The sequence below is a fragment of the Dipodomys spectabilis genome, unplaced genomic scaffold (genome assembly GCF_019054845.1).
Source record: "Dipodomys spectabilis isolate Male_0828 unplaced genomic scaffold, ASM1905484v1 ptg000032l, whole genome shotgun sequence".
NCBI classification, from domain to species: domain Eukaryota; kingdom Metazoa; phylum Chordata; class Mammalia; order Rodentia; family Heteromyidae; genus Dipodomys; species Dipodomys spectabilis.
Genome location: NW_024870709.1, coordinates 1317071 through 1339118, shown reverse-complemented (window position 1 = coordinate 1339118; position 22048 = coordinate 1317071). Strand labels below are relative to the sequence as shown.

The window sequence follows — 22048 nt, the reverse complement described above, 5'->3', positions numbered from 1 at the left end:
CTCTATCTTAGCTGAGTGTGAAAGAAATGAAATAATGTCTCACAGAAAGATGTCAATCTATGCAAAGAGGAAGGGCGAGTGAGCAGTAAATAGGAGATGCTATGGATTAGTTCACAGCTTAGGACTTTGCCTGAATCTTCAAAAAAAATAATATATAGCTTGAAATAAATCAGTTCCTTTGGGATTCTGGATCTACAGAATTTCAGAACTTGATGTTACTATATTTTTATGTAGGAATCTTTCTTGACTGTGTTCTGTCATGTTCGACTTACGTAATGCTCTTCTGTACTCAGAAGGTCAAGTTCATAACTCTCTGGATCATAGTCTTTTGAATTTTTAAGATCTAACCCAAGTTTGAGTCTTTGTGTAAATAGTACCTTTTGAATAGGGAAATATATTTGAATTAAGAAAATTAACTGTTATGTGTGTATATATTGAAAAGACAAGGGCTTCAGAAAGGTTGAAATGTGTACTGTCTGTTAAAAGAACATAATGACTCAGAAGGCAGAGATTTGAGGATTACAGTTCAAAGCCAGCCTGGGCAGGAGAAGTCTCTGAGACTCTTATCTCCAATTGACCACCAGAAAACCGAAAGTGGAGCTGTGGCTGAAAGTGGTAAAGCACTAGCCTTGAGCGAAAAAGCTTAGGGGACAGCTCTCGGCCCTGAGTTCAAGCCCCACTACCAACAGAAAGAAAGGAAAAAGGAAAAAGGAAAAAAAAGAATATATTGGATAAGGAAAAGGAAAGAAAGCACACAAAGATGAAAAGAGCCCAGAAAATTATCATTTTTTGCCTTGTTCAAAGTCCAAATCTCCTATTTCACAATTCGTCACTTTTAATGATTGAAGATAAAGCAAAGATGAGTATTTTATATAGATCGTTTCATGTATATACATACAACTGGAAATCTATATAACCCTCTTGCAACCCTGACACAACACACAGTTTGGGGTAGTGTACAAGAGTTCACTAACATAAATGGACAAGGAGTCATGGCTTAGAAGATACAATCAATGACACCAACTAAAAGAAGCAATTTCTATTGGGTACACCTTTTCCCCCTCCCCCAGAAACGGATTACACAGTATGGACAGAGGACTGTGTCCGGATCCCTTTCTCTTCTCGAATTAATTTGCCACATTCTAAATCCGTAGATAAAGTAGTTCCGGAAGCAGAGTTGGTTGGGTGGGTTTGTTTACACTGCAGTCCATAAAAGAAACAAAAAGCCTTGCATGCAAAAGAAATGGAAAAATATAGAAAAATGAATAAATTAAAAGCATGAATGCATGTTCAAATGAAAAATTTAAATCAAATGAAGCTGGCAATTATGAGAAGCACATTAAAGCATAATATATACAAGCTTTAATTTTTTTTTTTCAAATTAGTAGCATAAACAAGACAACTCAGAGCAAATTGAAAAGTTTGAACAAAGCAGATCAGTCCATTCTTCCTGTTAATTAAAGAACATTTTCTATGATGAATACCAGTAAACGTTTGTTCTCTACCTTCACTATTGCTTTGCATTTCTGGGGTGGGTTTTCAGCATAGAACTTGGGTATAAAAAAATATTTCCCAGTTTTTCGTTGCTTAAAAGACAGCTTCCACTTATAGGAAGTAGGTTTAATATCAAATTATTAATCATTACCAGCAATGTAATATGTATGGCCTAGCACAAAAAAGAAGCTATGAGGCCACTTCTTAAAACAATTGCTAAGAATTTCAAGGCAGTGATAGCAAAACATTTATGTCTGTTATTAATAGTGCGTAGTATCACAATTCTTGTACTATGTTTAAAGGGGCTTTGCATTTGATTTATGAATGACAATAAAGGAATGATCTTAAATCTCAATTATAATATTTAGAAAGTCTAAATTCCTATTTGAAGTTCCTTTCACAATAAAATAGGCCCAAAATAGCTAACTATTGAAATCATCTTATAATCCGAAATAGAAATTTGAAAAGTAAGAATATAAAAACATCTTTTCTGTTATTTGTTATATTTTTGCCAAAAAAATGGATTGAATCAGCTTTTTATAGGTCATACTATTATAGAAATAAACTCTTGATTTCAAAATACTACATTTATGTTTTTATATAAATTGTTGTGCATTAGTACTTGTATTCACAATCTACACTTTAGGGCTGGTAACACTTTTCTCAAATCCCTTCTCTAATTTTGGGTTCATGTCTTCCTTGCTTTTTCTAAAGTTTCCATCTTAAGAGCAAATAACTATTTGAGAAATTAACTGAGTTTGTGAATTTCTGCCCTGTCATTCCAAATAGTGCTAATTGGATTTAGTGTATAAAGCTCTTCCTTCTTCTCATTAATAAATGATGGAGCTTACAGTGCCAGCAGCACCTGGCAGAGATTCAATAGCTCTTTGCTCTAACTCAAAAATGGCTCTTTTGGGCATCTAATTCAATAGACTGTTACCAAAGAAGGGCAAGCATCCTTAAAATCCTCAGAAACTTAACATAGATAATTCAAATGAAAAACTCCCCGGTCTTAGGAAGAGATGACTCACCTGTTCAATATCATTGCTCTTCCGTGATTTGTATATAAATTCTCCAATGGCTACAAAGACAGAGAGGACCAGTCCAGCAGCCAGAACAATGAAAATGCCCCCAATATTTTCTACTCCCAGAGCACTGGCCTCTTTGCTCTCTTCTTCAGGGCAGCCATTTCCACGCCACCATTTCTCTTTCATCATGTGCAGTTTCCCTTCTTCTTGGAGTTGGAGAATAGCAATTGTAATTTTATCCCGGTAAGGTGAGCCTGCAAGTGAGGTCATCGGGAACAGTGGTCACTGGAGAAGATGTCAGAGAATTTGACTATGTCAGTAGCAAATACTTCCTTTGGGCAGTTGTGAAAAAAATCAGACTCACAAATTCATTAGCCCAGGTAAGGAATGTCTGATCCTAAATGACTGGGAAGGGCTGACATGTTGAGAGTCACTCTAGTCTGTAATATTTACTCCTTTGAGAGATAGCTAAGAATTCGGTGCCATATTTCTGTTTCTGGTGAATTCTTTGTAATTTTTTTTTTCACATGTCAAATTGTTTTTCTGTTTAGATTTCATTTCTTTCTAAGCTTTAGGCTCTCTCACATTATGACTATGTCTGGCTATTTTATCTTCTTCCTACAAGAGTAACTCAATATATTTCCCAGTGTCCCTTATAGTTCAGTAAGTCACCCCATTGATTTCTAGTCAATGAAAGCTAACATGACATATGTCAGTTTTAGATTTACATCATAAGTCTTCCTAACAGGATCTTGTATTCTCTTTTCTAACCAATATACACCAAGTAAGAAAAAGCCTTCAAGTTACCTAGGATGGTGGAGCCATAAAAATAAAAGGAACTTGGGGCCTAGGATAACTGAGTAGAGCAGAGTCTATCTTTCAGTTCATATTGGACTATGAGAAGATCAAGCAATAAACATTTACTCTGTAAGCTACTGAAAAGGAGCAGATGTTATGTATAGCTGTTCATCCATACTGACCAGTGTGCCAATCAAATACACTTAACGACAGGTTTTTAATTCTTCAATGGTTTTACAAAATTCAGTTGCAAGGACTTTGGTGGAAATACTTATGTTCTATCTTTTGTTAATGACACTGAACTTTTAATCATGTAAGAGTTAGAAGGTACCAACATTTAATTGTAGACAGATTGCATTCCTATATTAATCAATGCAAAGGAGAAACAGATCAAGATTCCTTAACTCGTATTCTCCTTAGATGGTAAAAGAGCTTTTGCTTTCATTTCTTCTACTCAATAAGACCATATTGGATACTGAATATTTCTGTTTATAAATTTAATGTCATTCTTGATTGAAGCAAATTTAAAAAAACCTAGGCATCATAAGGCAAGAAGTAGTCCTATGACTCATATAGTTCACTTGTTATATGACTTGCAGAGCCAAGAATCAAACTTAAATCTTCTTTTTATTTCTCAGTGTTATTTTCCCCAAAGTGTTTCTGTATCATTCCTCCCAGGCCCACGTATAACTTGCATCCTGTGGCATGGCTTATGATTAAAATAATCTAAAGTTGAACATTTTGTCAATTTTTCCTAATACTTAAAAAATGATCATGACACTTAAAGTCAAGAAAAGCAAACTGCTTTGGAGAGAGATTATGCCTTATCATTTAAGAGGAGGAATTTGTAGTGAGAGAATAGGCCTTGAGAGACAAATTAACATATATCATATGTTTGCTTAAGCATCACCAGAATAACAGAGTCAAAATTAGTACCATTAGCATAAACATAGTGTGTAAGTGACGGAATGACCCAGGAGTGCTTTGCTTTGAGGTACATGCAAGTGCTTTGAGTAATGTGAGAATGAGTCTTACAGCAGTGGAGAGTGCAATAATCAGAACAGTATACACAGTGGGCACTCAATAAATGTTGACTGACTCTCTCCTTCTGCCTTCAGGCTGCACAACACCTAAAACATTTCAGACGATGGAAAGCCAATCTCTGCTTAAAGGTGGTCTCTAAGGAAGGTAATTTCCTGGCTCCTGGTAACCTGTTTAAACCTCAACTGCTCTCATTCTCTTGAAGTTTTATTTTAAAACCCTCAGGAGGCACATTTGCAGTGCTTCTGTCCTGAGAGTCTCTAAGAAGCAAAGTTTTAAATTTTGTGTTGTGACTGAATCCGGTCTTCTACCAAGAGAGAGTCTGGAGCTTCCAGGGACTCTGAATAAGACTAGAAACTTAAAATTTCTGCATATACTTTCATGTAGTCTTTGTTACTGCTTAAATGGACCGAATGACATCAGAAGTGACTTAATCTAAGTCACTTGAAAAGAAATGTATATGCATACACACGGATCTTCCTGAATAGCAACTGATCTTTCTCAAAGAGTCAATTCATCATAGCAGAAACATCTCACAAATTTATCCAACAGCTGTATTCCCAGTGGATGTATTCTCTCTGAGATCTGCCATCTGTTCCAATTATTCTTTCATTGTTTTTTGTTTAAAAGCATGACAGGTTTATAACCACTATGAAAAATTCTTGGCATATCTTTCTTTTTATCTAGGAATGGGGCAAGGCTCTTTAACTTTGGAACTTGTGGGTAGTATTGGCCAAAGAGAGACTGAACGGGTACATTCAGATCTCTTTATATTAATATGCACATTATATGTGATATTTATAGATTATCTATCTATCTATCTATCTATCTATCTATCTATCTATCTATCTATCTATCTATCTATCTATCTACCTATCTATCCACTTACTTATCTGGTGATGTTCATCACAGAATCAGCCACACATGAAGGCAGACATTGGTTTCTCAATGCTTCTTAATCACTACAGTGATTAAGAAGTATTCTTTTACATTGTTGAAGAAAGAAACATACTGTCCAGTTCCTTCAGACCTACAACCCTGTATTATAAGTATGCAAATTTTAGCTCTTATATTCCATTATACATGAAGGAACACCAAGTAAAGGTCTCATGTTAAAGTACATATGTTCTCAGAAGGAGTGAGATGCCTTATTATTTTTGGTTATCAATACCAGACAGGAAATCTGGTGTCAAGGATGGGGAAGGGATGAGGGGGGATTGCAGGGAGGATGACAGAATAAGGTACAGAGTTTTACCTTAAAATCAAATCCCAAAATGATTCTATTAAGGATAACAGTAATAGTAAAGTTAACTTCCCATAGCATATATTTTAATGCCATAGGGATAGCAAAAACCAGGTTCAGGTTGGTTATTTATTCTTGGTAAATGTTGGTGAGAGTTGACCTTTATTTGGTTAATTAGATTGGAGGAATGTTAAGTTGAATAGCAGATAGACAGTCTTTCTTTAAAAAAAAATTAGTTGCCAAATTAAAAACATTAGAAAACTTTTCCTAAAATCTGGACTTTTGCTTTTGTCTGAATAGAGGAATATTTAACAAATGTATGCTCAAATTCCCATATGTGTCCAATCGCCATGTGTAATTGAGCAGAAAGACCTTCTTTAGAGAATTCAAACTTTTCCATGGCAATTCAACCAATTGCCATTGTCTTAATCGCTCTTTACAATAGCCTCAACCAATGAATGTCACAATGCCTGATCTCAAGCAGAGATCTAAGCATTTCAGTTTGTGACCCTTGCTTTATGTTGATGAGCAGGCTACATATTTACTTACAAACAGCAACTGGAACAAAACTCAAATAAGTAAATGAAATATGCTTTGAACCTTCAATTATTTGGCTGGGCTATAATTATCATTCTTATTGGATTGGCGCAGTAGTTTAGACGGCCCCCTGATTTCTTTCCAAATACCCAAGATTCACTTGAGAATGGAGCAGATTGCTTTGATAACAGAACTTTATTCCATATAGTTTTTCTATGAAGTTGCAAGCAGGATGGGAAGATTTCTACATAAAGGAAATCAGAAATTGCCCCTTGACTGTAGACAAATATTTTAGTTATGCCTATGATTATCAAACAAAATGATATTGTTGTATAGATATGCAATCCAACAGGCAATGATTTCTCCAGGGAGGGCAGTACTATAGAACCAAACAATAAGATTTTGTTAGTTTCATTGATTCAATCCTTATTTCCTGTGCAAATTATAATTTATCCTTCCTATTTCCTTTGTTCTGACAGCTTTGCTTCCCCATTTACTGATATAGAATACTACTCTTTTATAAACAGTATTAGTTTTATCTAAATGTATAATGATTTTTAAAAATATTTTTCTAAAAATTGAGGAATTTAAATCAGAAAAATGAGATATGCAGGAATGGAAGAAAAAAACCGTGAAGAGGATTAACTGGGAAAATGCATTCTATAGAATATTTGTTTGGAGGCAAAATAGCAAAATCTACACCCTCTTAAATAGTGATATTGTGGGAGAACACGGAAAAATTAATAGATGAAAGTTTGTTAGCTTAAAGATCTGGGGATTTTCAGTACAAACCAGGCCTCCAATCTAAACAAGCATTTCTCTTATTAGGTGGCATAAAGTCATTGCAGGCTAAAGCCATTGCACACCGTCTCTCACTGGCCAACTCAGTCTTGGCTGAAGTCCGTTTCTCTTACCAATAGGTGTTCCCACTCCGTAACCTTTGGAGTCAATGAGGCCCCCGATCTGTGTGAGGTTGCAGTTTCTCTGTGTCACATACTCAATACTGGTAGACTCCATCAGTAGGGCGTAGTCGGTGGTGAGCACTCTTTGGATCCCCTCATCGCTGTTTTTGACTAGAGCAGTCTGCTGTCTACTGCTCATGAAAGCCCACATCTTCTCATACGTGGATATCTTCGATTTCTGCAGAAAGAAAAGCACATCCCCCCAGCAGAAACAGTGCTGAACAAAGTATGGCCTAAAGCTATTCAACATCCCAGTCACTCAAATTATACAGAAGGAAATTCTTTCTCCACAGGTGGGAGAATGAGATGGATGAAATAAGGACTTCAGTTTGGTGGCTGAGAAGAGCCAATTTGCCTGCAAAAAATCCTGCAGGGGCCCTGGGGCATCTATGGAGAAAATGGAGCCCTGGATAAATGGATGTAAGACATTGGTTCAAAGTCCTTTTCTTGCTTTCAGTTAAGGAAGATAAAACATTGGTATCAATAATAGCACTTGTTTAATGAACTGTGGTTGCTTCAGACCGAACCATGGTGGCCCACTGGGCTAAGGGGTAGCTAGCTCACTCCAGGGGCTACCCATTTAATGCCTTTCCCTTCAGTCAGTCAACGTTAGCAAGCATTGAGTTATCCTTTTTAATGGTGTAGTATGAATACCTGCCCCAGCGTTTCTTTGCTGGTCTAGCCTGGGATAAGTCATTCACAATTCCCACTGGTGAAAGCACTGTCATTTGAGGTTCCTTTTTCTAAAAATCTAAAATGCAAGTGTTCTTCTCAAGTTAATATTTGGATGAGAAATCTCTTCCCACATTTTATGCGTTCAATTTTTCATTGCGATTGTTTAAATCTTGAGGTTTTTTTGTAGCTCATTTCGGACTGTGTTATAATTGTCTTGTTTCCTTTATTCAGCCCTTTAATAGATCCAATAATTAACTATATGTGTGATATAGAATATATGCATCTATACATAGACATCATTATCTCATTTTCTTCTTTTCTTTGTCCGAATATACTGCCTACATTTCCATCTTGCTTAGATATGAGTTTCCATTCCTTTTGAATAGTGAACTATAATTAGGCAGTTTGCATTTTCCTCTGTAATTTCCATATTGTTCTGAGGGTTTTTTTCCCTCTGAATTTGTCTTCATTTGCATCAATGCTTCCCTCCATTTATTTCAAAGATGAAAGTCATCACGGGAATTACTGATGCTTTTAAGGAAACTCTGGGTCTCACATATCTGTATTAGTACATTATGTATTCTGTCCTCCTTGACAAACATCGCCTTAAAACATTTGTGATGATAAACAATAAAGCAAGTACCTGTGGAATCAATTCTAGTGTTCTTAATTATGCACCAGAGTTCCCAGGACTTCACTGGAATCCTAACTCTAAAAGACCCTGGCTAACACTGCAGGCATCAGGAGTCAGGAGAGGACAGATGGCTTTATTTTGGATTGTTAGGCATATGAAGAGTCTCCTGAGAAAGATCTTATGAGACAAATAACAATTCAATAAATAGTGCCTTATAGATATTGGTATTTTATAGGCCCTATTCTGTCGTAAGGAGTCCCTTGGGAGTTCTCCTCAACCCAAGGGACATCTGCAGATTCAAGCTGTGTCTCTACAACACAGGCATGCTTTTGGATGTCAGGGTCAATGTTCCATTTGCCATGTGATTTTAGCCATGAAGAATCTGATAACGCTAAACTTAGAATTAAGAGCTCACCTGTACCTGTACTGGTGCATAGAGGTCCGTCTTTTCTTTCTTTCTTTCTTTTTTTTTTTGGCAGTAAAAGTGCAGCTGGGAAAATTATTCCTTCATCAAGATACTACCTTCAGGGAAACTAATTTTCTTTGAAGTATGAAATTTTAAAGTTTTCAGAGACTTTAGAGATCAGCTCATTCAAACTGCCACTTTTATAGATGAGATGCAGAGGGCTGAGAGACTTCAAAAACGACACCGAGCTAGTTAATATCTGAGATAACCTTGGACCTCAGGTCTCTCAATATCTAATTCAGTGCTGTTTCTGGTGGTCCATCATGATTTGCGGGAGGTGGGTGTCTATATGGCCAAAATTATTTTGAAAGTGATTTTAACTTTACCCAATCTACATGTGAAAATGTAGTGTTCATTCACGGCTGACAGTATTCCCTGCGGCAGCCTGCTAATAGCTCTCAGAGACATGAAACACCAATATCTATCAGCCTCCCTATAAAAATTCCATAGAACAGTTTTTGTCATATTTACATTTTATTAAAAGGAATACCATAGATAGTTAGGAAACTGGAGTTTTGTCAGTGGAAATGAGGGACTAAAGAAGCAACTGTTCATTTCATTCATAGTCAGTGGATAAAGTCAGAAGTCACTCAAGGCATGAATAGAAATGAAAGACATGGAAGGAAGATAAGAATTAGTTCAAACTCTATCCAGAGGTTATTGAGTCCCTATTGGATGTGGTTCTCAAACTTTCTGTGATGCAGGCCTTAGGACACATGTAGTATATAGCCTACTCCATGTCTGGCTCACCAGGTAAACCAACAGCAGTTGTCAAAATGGCCTAAACACAAGGAGCAGAGAATTGAGCACTCACTGCCACAAGGCTGCTTAGATTTCTAATTTCTTTCTCAGTTATTTTTTTCTTATCTCATCACAGTTTGGCAACAAATTATGTCCTGAGCTATCACGTTTATCATACTCTGTTTTGAGTTGCAAACAGAGTTCAGAGACTTAAACCCAACAGCATTCATTTCTTTCTTCTGTGAGTAGCTGGCGGCTCTGGTCTGGGTTCCCCAAGGAACCATAAGGGAAAGCTAATTATCCTTTGAAACAAAGATGGTAGAATCTTCCTTCTGTTTGAAAGCTGCTACTCGGTAGGGAGCATGGTCAAGTTGAAGGTACAGGGGCTATTTTGCATTGCTTTGATTCCTTATTACTCTACCCCTAATGATGATAAACACAATTGGAGAGAGAAAGGAGCCACATGGCTTTCTTTCAAAGTTTGCTTGCTTCATTTGCAAAGTTTGCCTTTGTGGGGCTTCAATATATTCCATATTTAGAATTATAGGCCACTTGAAATGCAAGAAAGCTTAGTGGTCACAGGAAACGAAGTAGCTAAGGAATATATTAATTAATATTTGGAAAGGTCTGTGGAAAGTTCAAGCACCTTGAGATAAAATAAATTTTCCACCATGTCACATCCACAAAGACTTTTATGTGGGAAACCCTCCAGCCCTGCTTCTTTCCATCTGAGTCCAGATCAGGCCCTGAAGTCAGGGATGGCAAGTGGCATGCAGAAAGCCAAAGCTGGCTAGTAGAAAGGCCAGTTCAGGAGTGATGACTCTTTCGGTCATGCCCTGTTCCCTATGTTTATTTTTTATTAGATCTAAAGCAATATTTTGGAACTAAATTAGAAGCACTTTTTTAATGGATTAAAAATAGATGGTAAAAAATGTTAAATTTTAACTATACTTAAACATAGGATAATGTCTCACACAAATTGATGCTAAATATTCAAAGACCAAGATGACTGTTTGAATGACAGCCTGGGTCTTTCACAGGCCCAGCCGGCGTGCTAAATCATTCGATAATACGGAGTATATTTTTAAAAAAATGGAAACAGTGATTAGCTGCCCGTTCTTGGAATGTGTCAAAAGTTAATTAGAATATTTAGAATGTCTTCTGAGCTTCTTAACAATAAGTTGCTAAAATGGGAAAGGCCTCATTTATTAAATCTGAAATCTTCCAGGATTCCTTTTTTTTAATCCCAAGAGTCATCAGGTTCTGATGAACTCACGCTTAAACCTGATGACAGGCTGTCTTGCAGACACTGATGAGACATGGTTGGCAAAGAATAAGCATTTTTCATCAGCAATTTTTGGAAAGGGAGACTTAGGGTCTCAGTGTCGATGACCGTTATTTATCTCTCTCATTTCCTCCTGTAATGTATGCATGTTAAACTTTGAGCAGTGATTTACAACGAGTCTATAGACAGTGAAAAGCTGATTATTGAAAACAGGGTAACAGTATTACACCAAACACTATTGAGAGTATTTGTATACATAATCCTCATAGTGATCATATACACCATTATCTCTTTTTTTTTTTATTGATGCAGAAGCAGAATCCTATGTGTAGAAATGATTAAAGCCAGGAATTAAGCTCAGCAATCTTATTCCAGAGTTTATTCTGGCAGGCAATAGGGATTGAGCTATTCATTTTAATACACAGACACAAACTTATGGTCTAGGAATATTTTAACAGGAGCAACGAATTTTCTTTGTTTGTTTTGGTGGTACTCATGATTGCTAAGCTGGCACTCTACCTCTTGAATCACACCTCTAGTCCTGTATTTCAATGGTAATTTCTGAGAAGCAGCCTTGCTTCCCTCCCAGGTCCGTGCTTGAGCCACATTCTGCCTACTTTAGGAGCCTTGTCATTTGTGGGAGGATAGGAACATGTCAATTTCCCACCAACGACATGGAATCTCTCTTATATTTCAGCCTGGGTTGCTCTGGAATTGACCCGTCCAATGTCAGTCTCTCCCATAGTTTGGGATACCAGGAACACACCATTGTGCCTCACTATGAGTAAGAAAGAGTCTTAGAAGTTTTTCCCTTTCCCATTTTCAGCTTCCCAAGTGGTTAGATTTATAAGTGTGAGCTACTCATATCCAGCTTGGAATTAACAAATTTTCAAAATAAATGACTACAGAAAGAGGATACATCATCTCTTGTGGCAAGAATTACTATAGCTCTTGTACTTAGGACATAATTTATGAAAACTATTTGCATGACTTTCAACAGCTTCTGTTTGTTTAGACAAAACTTTAGAGACTGTTTCAGAATGTGGAACAGTTGGAATCTGAAAGAAAGTGTGAATATTGTCTATAGTTTTTCCTTTCCTTAGCAAGATTTTTCCCTTCTGTCTAGTTTCATTGTTTCCAGTTACAGGGTTTCTGTGATGAGTTATATATAGACTGAGCAATTCTGGGATGTAGCACAGTTTTATAGGGTTTATAGAACCTCTATTTCTTGGGACTTTTTCTCTAGTGTTATATTTTATTGAAATAAACATTCATTATCACATTATTTCTCCAAAGAAGTTATAGACTTTTATAGCAAAGATGTAGAATCTCATTGTTTGGTAGAATCAAATGGTTTCTAATTCTACTTTGGGTCAATATGCCTGAAATTTTAATATTTTGATCTATGTTTATACACACCTGTTTTTGCTTGTAAGTATATACAGATACATACACACTAGGAATAAATTCTTGCTATTTGGTTTATGCTATTTTATCAAAAGTGATCTTACAGATGTGGCTAATATATGCATTTAAGCAACAAAAATCAAAACAATTACCACTATATGTTTTCAATTTGATCTTTCTTTTGAGAGATCCTAATCTCAAAAATCTTACAAATTAACCAAAGATGTGGGATGACACTGATCAAGATGCATTGTACTCATAAATTTATAAGTTGGATTGGAACCTCTTTTTTTCTTGGTCGTGGGGCTTGAACTCTGGGCCTGATCATTGTCCCTCAGCTCTTCAGCTCAAGGCTAGCACTCTACCACTTGAGCTACAGAGCCACTTCCCATTTTCTGGTGGTTTATTAGAGATAAGAGTTTCACGGATTTTGCTGCCCAGGTGGCTTTGAACTGTGTTCCTCAGATCTCAGCCTCCTGAGTAGCTAGGATTACAGGCATAAGACACTGGCGCCCGGCACTGGAACTTCTTTTTATAACTACTTAAAGATAAGAAAAAGAAACAAAAGACAAAAAAGCTAATCAAAGACAGAAATACAGCTGTCAGAAGTCCAAACTCTGGAAACAGACACATAAAAAATAAGTGGTTGCCTTAGAGACAATTACTTCATCCAATGGGCTATTAAATCTCATTTTTCATTAACTGATCACTTGCCATGGTTTTGACTTACTTTACCATATTGTTCAAAGGAGGATTATTGGAAGAAAGTATTTATGCCTATGAAGAGTTTGTCTTTCTAATGTGTACAATATGAAATGTGTGTATTATGATCATTGTAGTTGATTACACTTTTGTCCTCAACTGCTAGAAAATTTTGGCTTTTGCAGATTCTCCAACATTTAAAAAACACACTGATTCCCCTTAGAAAATTCCTTGCTAAAATATTTTTTATGTTTTCTTCTGTAGAGAGTTTAAGATTGGTCCATTCCATTCCAGGCAATATAGCAGGCTTTGAGAAAGGTTAACTTAAATTGACCTCACAGATTTCTTCCCAAACAAATCCATTTTTAACCTACAAAGACCAAACACTTTTGACACTGATGCTAAAATTAGTTGGCTCTCTCGAGCATGTGCTAATAGTTCTTATGTGAAAAGTCCCTTTCTAAGTGGAGAAGTTCTAGAAATTTCTTTCATCTCATGCCCTTAAATAATTATTTCTGCCTGAAATCTGTCTTCTCATAATAGCTCTCTGCTTCAGTTCTCCTGGTTCAGTGCTTAGTAACTTCCCTAAAATGTCTTTTGGTTGCTGACGGTATCTAACCACTCACTGGAAAAAAGATGATAAAGGTTAGAGTGTCCCTTATTCCCACAGCCGGCCCAGAGTCCCTGGACCATGAAAGCCAGAAATGACAAGTCTGTTATGATTTCTTTTAAACCTATTTTATCCAAGTCATTTTATACTGAATCATGATCTAATCTGTGTAATCCTCTGGCTTGAGGCTAGGAGGATAGTGATTTGTTACAAGGCAAGATTCTACTGAGAAGTATTTCTCACATGAGTATTTCATAGCCATTCTGACTCATAAGACATTCTCAGGTCCACATGGCTTCTCGCCCACAAAACTGAGGATGATACTTAGCCACATGCCTTCTGTGTACTAGGTATGCAAGCCCCTTTCCTCCCTGTTGCTATCCAAATCTTCAAACCTCACAGATCTGTACCTTTGATCCTCTTCTCTCTTAACACTGCCAACTTTGGGGACGCCATGTTGGAGATCTTGCAAAAATATCAATTGAGCTGAGTGAAATGAAACTGCCTTGCTTTGCCTCTCAGCTGAATCCTAAGGGCAGCCTTGCCATCTGCTGTCTCCCTGCCATCTGGGACATGGTTCTTCTGCAGATGCAATGTATGTGCTCAGGAAATGGTCCCAAGGATTTGGGTCTATGATTGATCAAGTCTTTGAATTCCTTTCAGAGCTTCAGTCCTGGCATTGCTTTTGAACTTCCTGTCCAATAGCCGGAGGCATACAGTTCAGAGACTATTGGCAGCAAAGAAACAGGGTAAAGATTATTTTTAAATCTAGAGGGATTGAAAGAATAGAGCTCGCACTGAGGGCTAAGGCTCGATAATAATGATGGTTGTATTGGTGATTATTATAGAATATCTAGTTTTTAAAATGGATTACAATTTGCTAAGCAGTAGTGTAAGTTTATTACCTCTGTTAAATCATTTGATCCTTAAAATGACCTTATGAGTTAGATATTAGCCTCAATTACAGATAGAGAAATCAAGGTCTTGAGAGTTTAGATCACTGGCAAAGGTCTACCTAGCTAATTTCATTAGATTAATAAAATTACAGCAGAGAGAAAGAACAGGTTTCCTGCTTTCTATGAAAAATAGAGAAAAACAGAAGCTTCTTATTGCCTCATCGATGGAAGAAAAAATGTAATGCATTGCTATTGCTGTAGAGTCTTTCTGGGTATGATATAGAGAAACAGATCACATAGATCCTCAGGAAGCTGCAACCAAGCTGTGTGCACACACTTGAACATGAAAGAACTGCTCTTTGCTTTTTTCCTCCTCGTTTGCCAGCGATGGTCCCCTCAGCGCTGATAGGGCAGGGAAAGCCTTGATGGTTCTGACTGTGAAACACTGGGAAGAACCAAGTGATTCACCAGCAGAGGAGAGGGAAACTGGTAAAACTGAGTGGATCGCTAATGCATTTTATCCCAAGCAGTATCAAGGGTATATTGAAAATTTCTCTTAAGTAAAATCTGTTGAAATTCCAAATTATAAACATTTGACTTATAAACAGGATCTATTAACTATTGGAAACCTTGAAAAGGGAGACAAAAATATTAATGATCCCCTGAAGTCCAAAGGATATTTTAAAAATGTCTCCAACTGTACCTGGTTTGTGATTAAAATATTATTAAAATGCCCTATTTTTCTCTAATCCTGCCCTACCAAGTGTCTTTATGGTAACTGACACTCTTTGAAAAAATAGGCCATAATATTGCCCATGGTGTTTAAAACTTTAAGATTCAGAGTGCACATGAGCTTATGAACACAGAGTGAATCACACATAGCATTGGTTGAATTGACCTTGACACAAAACATAGTTCTTCTGATATTTGTGGGCAACATCAGTGACAATATCCAAATGTTCACTGGGAAGGTAAAACTTGTGGATTATTGTTTATGTGTCAATTCAGTTTCTTGTGCAGAAATACAGTCTGTGATGATCAGTGTGATTAGTTCCCATAAAAATAATGAAGAAAAACTGGGCAACCAACTCTTACCTCAAAAATGCATTTTCCTTGTTCCAGATCCTTATGCCCTGGCTTAAATTGAGATAATAGATAGTGGAAACTTTTCAAAACAAGAGGTGTTTGTAAAATTTAACACACACGTGTGCGTGTGCGTGTGTGCGTGTGTGTGTGTGTGTGTGTGTGTTTGCATTGAGAATGCAATATCCATATTCTGAAATCTGAGCTGTCATTCATTCTGTTTGCAAGGATACAAAAGTCCACAAGAAAAATTCAGTGGATTCTGAGTGAAAATCTAGTGAGCAACTTGTAGCCTCACTTTTCCAGGAGATATTTCGCTCAGAACATCACTTGCTTGTGGTGTCGAGGGCCAACATAACAGATCAGTGTATTTTGTTTGATTATGGATTTTGATAATATCTGAGCACTCTATACCTGCTTGTTCTGTGGTTGCAAAACTGATTTAAAGCCAACTTGAAAGTAAAGGGACAGGTTGCTACCTCTGGCAAGATACCAAAGGGATGTTTTTATTCTGGGAACAAGAGGTACTCATTATACCATATATGTCAAGAAAATGTTTCTTATTAGAAGTGTCCTCATGATTGAGTGGAAATAGAACCCATCTAGGCAGATGGTGTGTGCTCCAACAATTGGTCACAGTGCTAGGTTAGACTGTGCATAGACATTTGGCTATAGCCAAAGCAAGCAATTGTTTCTATGAGAGAGGAGGGGAGGGGATGCCAGGTTGGCACAGTAAGTCACAGTGTGGAGTGCTGAGCCAGGGGGGGACCCTTGTTCCGTGACTGCTGTCACTCAGTGACTTAATTCTGAGGACGGGACTACCCTAAGAACTAAAAGGCTGGAATGCCTTTTTCCCTTGTGGAATAATCCCGCTTAAGAACGCAGAGTGTGTATCCATCCCTCTGAAGCTTTCTGACAGCTTGCCGCCCTCCAGGGAAAAATGAAATCGGATTTAGTCCTTGTCCTCCTTCTGCAAATAAATTCCTTCTTGATAAATAGTGTTGCTGGGCCACAAGCTAACCTGTAACTAGGAATGCAGCAACAGTTTTCTTCCTGTGTGGGCTTCTATATCCACCACTCTCCTGCTCTCTCTCTCTCTCTCTCTCTCTCATGCACATACCACACACACACACACACACATACACACACACACTTCATTCTTACATTTATTATTTAATTGGAAAAAATGCTTTCTGAGTCTCTACTATGCACCAGGTACTCTTTTACGTTCTGATGGAGTAATAGAAACCTAAGCAAACCAGGTCCCTCCCTTCAAAGTGAGAACTTCCTGGAATTCTCTGAAGTTTGACCAGATCATGACTCTTCCATTACTAACTACCTCCATTGTTAAGCCACTGTCTTGATGGCTTTCCTTCCTCATCATATAAAGGGATAAGAGCACTTACCTCAATTGGCCTTTACAGGGACAGAGTGAGACAGTCAATACAAAACACTCACACACTGAGTGTGAGGCTCAAGGTTAGCACTCTGTGCTGATACCGTGTTTATTGACGCAAAGGTGTCACTTACACTGCGTTCTTTCTTCCTCTAGAAGTGCATGGTCCGCACATGTTATTGTAGCTACCTCAGAGGGCTGCCATGAAAAATAAAAACCAGGCTTTGCACATCAGAGTCACATGAGCAAAACCATATCGAAATGAGGCCAAGGAACACGTAGATCTCTTGGGATACGTCTGTCATTTGTCACAAAATAAAAAGGCAAACAAATAACAGCAACAACAAAAACACCTACAACACTTAACTACCTCTTTCTTATCTGCACTGGAAACTCATATCGAAAAGGCCACAGAATCTCTTCTGCTCATTTTGCTAGTAGCCCATTTCCCAATGCTTTAAAATTCTTTGATCTTGGTGAATGGGGTTATCATTCTGGACTTTGTATTTCAGATGTATTGCATTCTGCATGGACAATGTCTTTGTATCTTGTGTGTCTGGCAAGTGACTCCCTGGTTTTTGCTAAGAACTGTGATGAATCTCTAGCCCGGGGAAACTGATATCCCCGTACAGTACTATACTGTCAGAACCTTGGAAAGCCATATATTTATATATTATTATTTTCCTTTAAAATATTCCCATCTTGGGAAGAAAACAATCACTGTGATTTATAGAAAACTTAATGTATAGGTATTTACTCTTAAAATAAAAAGAAAGCTTAGAACTATCTTTCTTTTTTTAAAAAAAGGAACTAGTTTTTAATTTACCAGAGAAATATATCTCTTCACATTAGCCTGACTTTGGATAAAACTCTACAGTTTATTCTACAGTGTATACTACAGTTTATTTTAACTGCAAGTGTCTTTCTAATTTATGCTATAATAATATTGTGCTATTATATTGTGAAAATTTTGCTACACAGGTAATGCCTGTTTTATGAACTAATACTTTCATACAGAAAATGTTCACTTCTTTGTTAGCCACCCTGTCCTTAAGTTTTGTTCTAGATTAGTAATTTTCAGAAGTAAAAATAGTTCATTTGATCCTGGGCTGTCAGCCTCATTTTTGATAATCTGAGTTTGAAGACTTTACATAGGCATTTTTAGGTTGTTTTGGTTAAAATTTTATTTTCTTTTTTCTCACAATATATTTACCTTCATCAATTTTTTTTAAAGAAGGCACTAGCTCCTTATTGATAAGGGACCAAATATGTGATTATGAGCAGGTAATTTAGCTTTCAAGTTTGTATCCTAATCTCCTGTAAAGTGAAGGGCTAAATTTCATAATTCCTGATTTTTTGGCCTATTAACTACATTTATTTTTCATGAAAATTACGGTAATAAAAGTTACTAGAGATTTTTCCATAAGTAAATCAGGTTTATCATTCTGGTTAAGCAACAACAAAGAAATTACTTGACCTTAAACATGTCATTTTATATGCATTTGATTTTTAAAACTAATCTGACTATAAGGAAATTCTTTTTTGGAGCCTCATATATCACTCACAGCTACTGGAATGCTCCAATCATGGCTAGGAGCATTGGTTTCATGATATATTAGAACAGAGTTCCTGGGGAGTTTTTGTGTTAAATTCTCCAAGTTCCAATATTAACATACCCCTCCCCCCATCTTCTTCTGTCTCTTCAAGAACAGAGCAGAAATAACAAAGTAAAGTTATTTAAGTATCTTAGTGGTCAAAAATCTTCATTTCGTGGTTCTATAAAAGCAACTCATAAACAGATTGTTGGATCGTATTCAGAAAGCAGCATTGTTTTTCTAGTGGAATGGCCAGAGAGGAGTTCGAGGGTAATCTGTCTATCTAGATATGGAAGATGGGAAAGATGCCAGAAGAAAGCTTTGCTCTGAAGGCTCAGGCCTTCTCTATGATAGGTTAGGCCATTACTATTTCATTTCATCAAAAATGATCAAATTCTTTTCATTTAGTTTTCATCCAAAGGCTCTTACTTTTCCCTCTGTACCCTAGAAGACGATAACCCCTGAGAACATTTCCTCAGGTTCTTACCTTGAAGAAGGTCATTGTCGATCCATCTCTGACTGCCCCGTATTCTATCTTGGTTTGCTTGGCGAGATCATCTGCAGAGTCTATGGGAGATTCCATCCTCTCTACTGTCAAGAAGGCAGCAAGATTGGCAGTGTAGGATGAAATGATGATTAAGGTGAAAAACCACCATATTCCTCCAACTATTCTGGTTGAAAGAGCTTTGGGCATCAGCTCTGATCCTGTGATGGCATTATCAGATTACAGGTGTCAAACAGAGTCAGAAAAAAGAGGAGATGCACACTGGAATGCTATTCTAGGCAGATAAACCCAGCAAGGACTTACTAGCTCATAGGAGAATGAAATCAAAGTATGTTCTAGAAATGGAGCAAATGTAAAGGATTCTATTTAAAAAATTATTCCATCATTACTTTTGTTTACAATGTCATTGATCAATTATTGATGGTATTACATTTCCTTTCATTCTGAGGTATTTTGTCTAAAACTTAGTGGGTTAAAAATGAGAAGTTAATCCTAAGAAAGTCTTCTGTTCTTCTTTCTTTTTGTTATTGTTTAAGATTGTGAAGTGAAGTGTTCTACGTCTTTGGGTAGCTATGAAAAGTTTTAAAATGCCAACTTCCTTTTCATTTTTATTTAAACTGAAAGCATTGAGAAACTTCAAAAGACTATCCTATGAGGTCACTTATTACATGTACTCTAATGCAATACTGTGAGTTTTTGCCAATAGAATAAAAAAAACAGACATGACATACATAACAGTGAATAAACCCCTTTTGGTCTTAATGTTACTTTGAAAGTCCTAATTCTTTTCCTTTTTCCTGCTATCATCATCATCATCATCATCATCATCATCATCATCATCATCATCATCATCATAATCACCATCATTTGATTTTTGAAGCATGGTCTCACTACATAGTCCAGGCTGGTCTACAGCATGTCATCCTCATGCTGTCTTCTAAGTGCTAAAATTCAAGTCACGTGCCACCTCATGACTCGCAATTTTTTTTTTTCTAATTTAGAATCTTATTTGGCTAAAATAGAATATATTCTTGAAAAGCATAATTTTGTCTTCAAAGAAATAGTATTTCTTAATAATCATACTTTAAAAACTAATTATTTCTCAGGTAGAGAGATTTCCCTCATGGTAGAAATGTATTTTTGATGTCACTCAGATGTTTCATGGTTACTTTTTTTTTTTTTTGTCAGTTGTGGGGCTTGAACTCTGGGTCTGGGCTCTGTCCCTCAGCTCTTTAACTCAAGGTGAGTGCTCTACCACTTGAGCCACAGCGCCACTTCTGGTTTTCTGGTGGTTAATTGGAGATAAAAGTTACAGACTTTCCTGCCCAGGTTGGCTTTGAACTGCGATCCTCATGTATCAGTCTCCTGTAGCTAGGATTACAGGCATGAGCCACTGGTGCCTGGCATATGGTTACCTTTAAAAGGCAACATAGACGTGCTTAATATATTCACCAAGCAAACCCTTTTTCAGAGAAAAGGCATGGGAATGAAGTTTACTTCCACAAAGGACAATGAAAATTATCTACTCAGTCCTAAGGTGTGGCTCAAATGATAGAGTGCTAGCCTTGAGTACAAAGAGGCTCAGGGACAGCACCCAGGCCCAGAGTTCAAGCCCTAGGACCGGCAAAATAAAAATAATAATTGGAGTTTTCCAATCTGTGTATCAAGAAGTTTATGTTCAGTTTAATCCGCAACTGCAAAGACATATTGCTCAAGAAATAGAAACAGCTTAAGGCTAGTGATAAGCAGATGAGGGTTGACTGGTTTTCTGGATGTTGAATGTACAGATATAGTCTCCTAAATGCTGGTAGGTATCTTTATGCTTTCCTTTAAAAAAAATAAGGTAAATGATTTGTCTGTAGTTTGTATTTCCTACTTTTATTTGTTTGAATTTAGATGGGTTATATTACACAAATTTATAATAGTTTCCATTAAATCACCTCTGAGAATTAGTGGAATAATTTGTTACTCTTGTTTTTAATCTTGTAATTTAATGGGATTTATATGCCTGGTGAGTGTGTGTGTGTGTGTGTGTGTGTGTGTGTGTGTTTAAAACCCAAAGTTGTTTCAAATCTTTGTACTTAATTGATCTAGTGGCCTTGTGGAAATATGATATTATTTTACATCTTTAATTGGTTATCATTAAAATGCGACTTATTTCATAAAATAACCAGTGGGGTGTGTATGGGGGAACCAGTTAATAGCTTATAGTTGCAGATTTTATTCTTTAAATTATCTTTATGGTATTTTGTTACATTTGTAAGAAGAAAAAGATTTCATTTTATTTGTATACGTTCATAATTATGTCTTATGTTCATATATATGGTAGTAAAACTGGATAGATGGGTGATCAACTATTGACACATAAGTATATAGATTCACATTTTCCCAATTTAAAATAAATGCTTATGTTTTTAGATGAAATGTTCTTGCAAATGTGGAAAAAAACAGTGAAAATTACTGAAATTACATTTTAAATGCTCGGTAGATGGCACCTAAATTTCTCCATGTTTCTTTGTGTTGTTTAAAATTTTTTCATGCAATTCTGTGAATTCTCTGATTCTCAGTGTTAAATGAGAGATTTAGAGGAGAGGTTTTGCGTTAACTTCAGAACTCTAGATGACGAAGTCACGAGAGTAATAAGAGCAGAGCCAGACACCATTGGAAAATATTCAGGGTGAGACCCAATACTTGCTGAAGTCACTTTAGTGCCTTTTAACGGCAGACATGACAGCCAATCCTGATCCAGACTTTGCTCACGCTCTGTAGAAAAGAGAAAGTCTGATCATCACATTCAGAAAGAAATGAAACAAACTGGTTTTCCAATTGAGAACAACAGCAAGATTCTGCAAACGTAAGAGAGCCCACAGAACATAGCCAACCTGGTTCAATGCATGTGCCAAGGACGCAGGGACATATTATCACACTACCACAAGTTTGTACATATGGA

At 36.8% G+C, this 22048-nt stretch overlaps 1 protein-coding gene across 9 annotated transcripts in view; it reads right to left on the bottom strand.

Moving 5' to 3' along the window:
* Positions 1 to 22048, bottom strand: part of Grik1 (glutamate ionotropic receptor kainate type subunit 1) — a 342565-nt gene that overhangs the window by 14648 nt on the left and 305869 nt on the right. For 6 of the 9 annotated variants that reach the window (XM_042676852.1, XM_042676855.1, XM_042676851.1 and 3 more), the window contains 3 exons: positions 19081 to 19298; positions 7056 to 7281; positions 2526 to 2776 (listed from right to left, as the gene is read on the bottom strand). In XM_042676852.1, the coding sequence (XP_042532786.1) occupies positions 2526 to 2776; positions 7056 to 7281; positions 19081 to 19298 (695 nt within the window). Of the gene's footprint in view, positions 1 to 990; positions 1228 to 2525; positions 2777 to 7055; positions 7282 to 19080; positions 19299 to 22048 lie in introns of those variants that run through there. The other 3 variants (XM_042676854.1, XM_042676857.1, XM_042676858.1) reach the window with 1 other exon arrangement.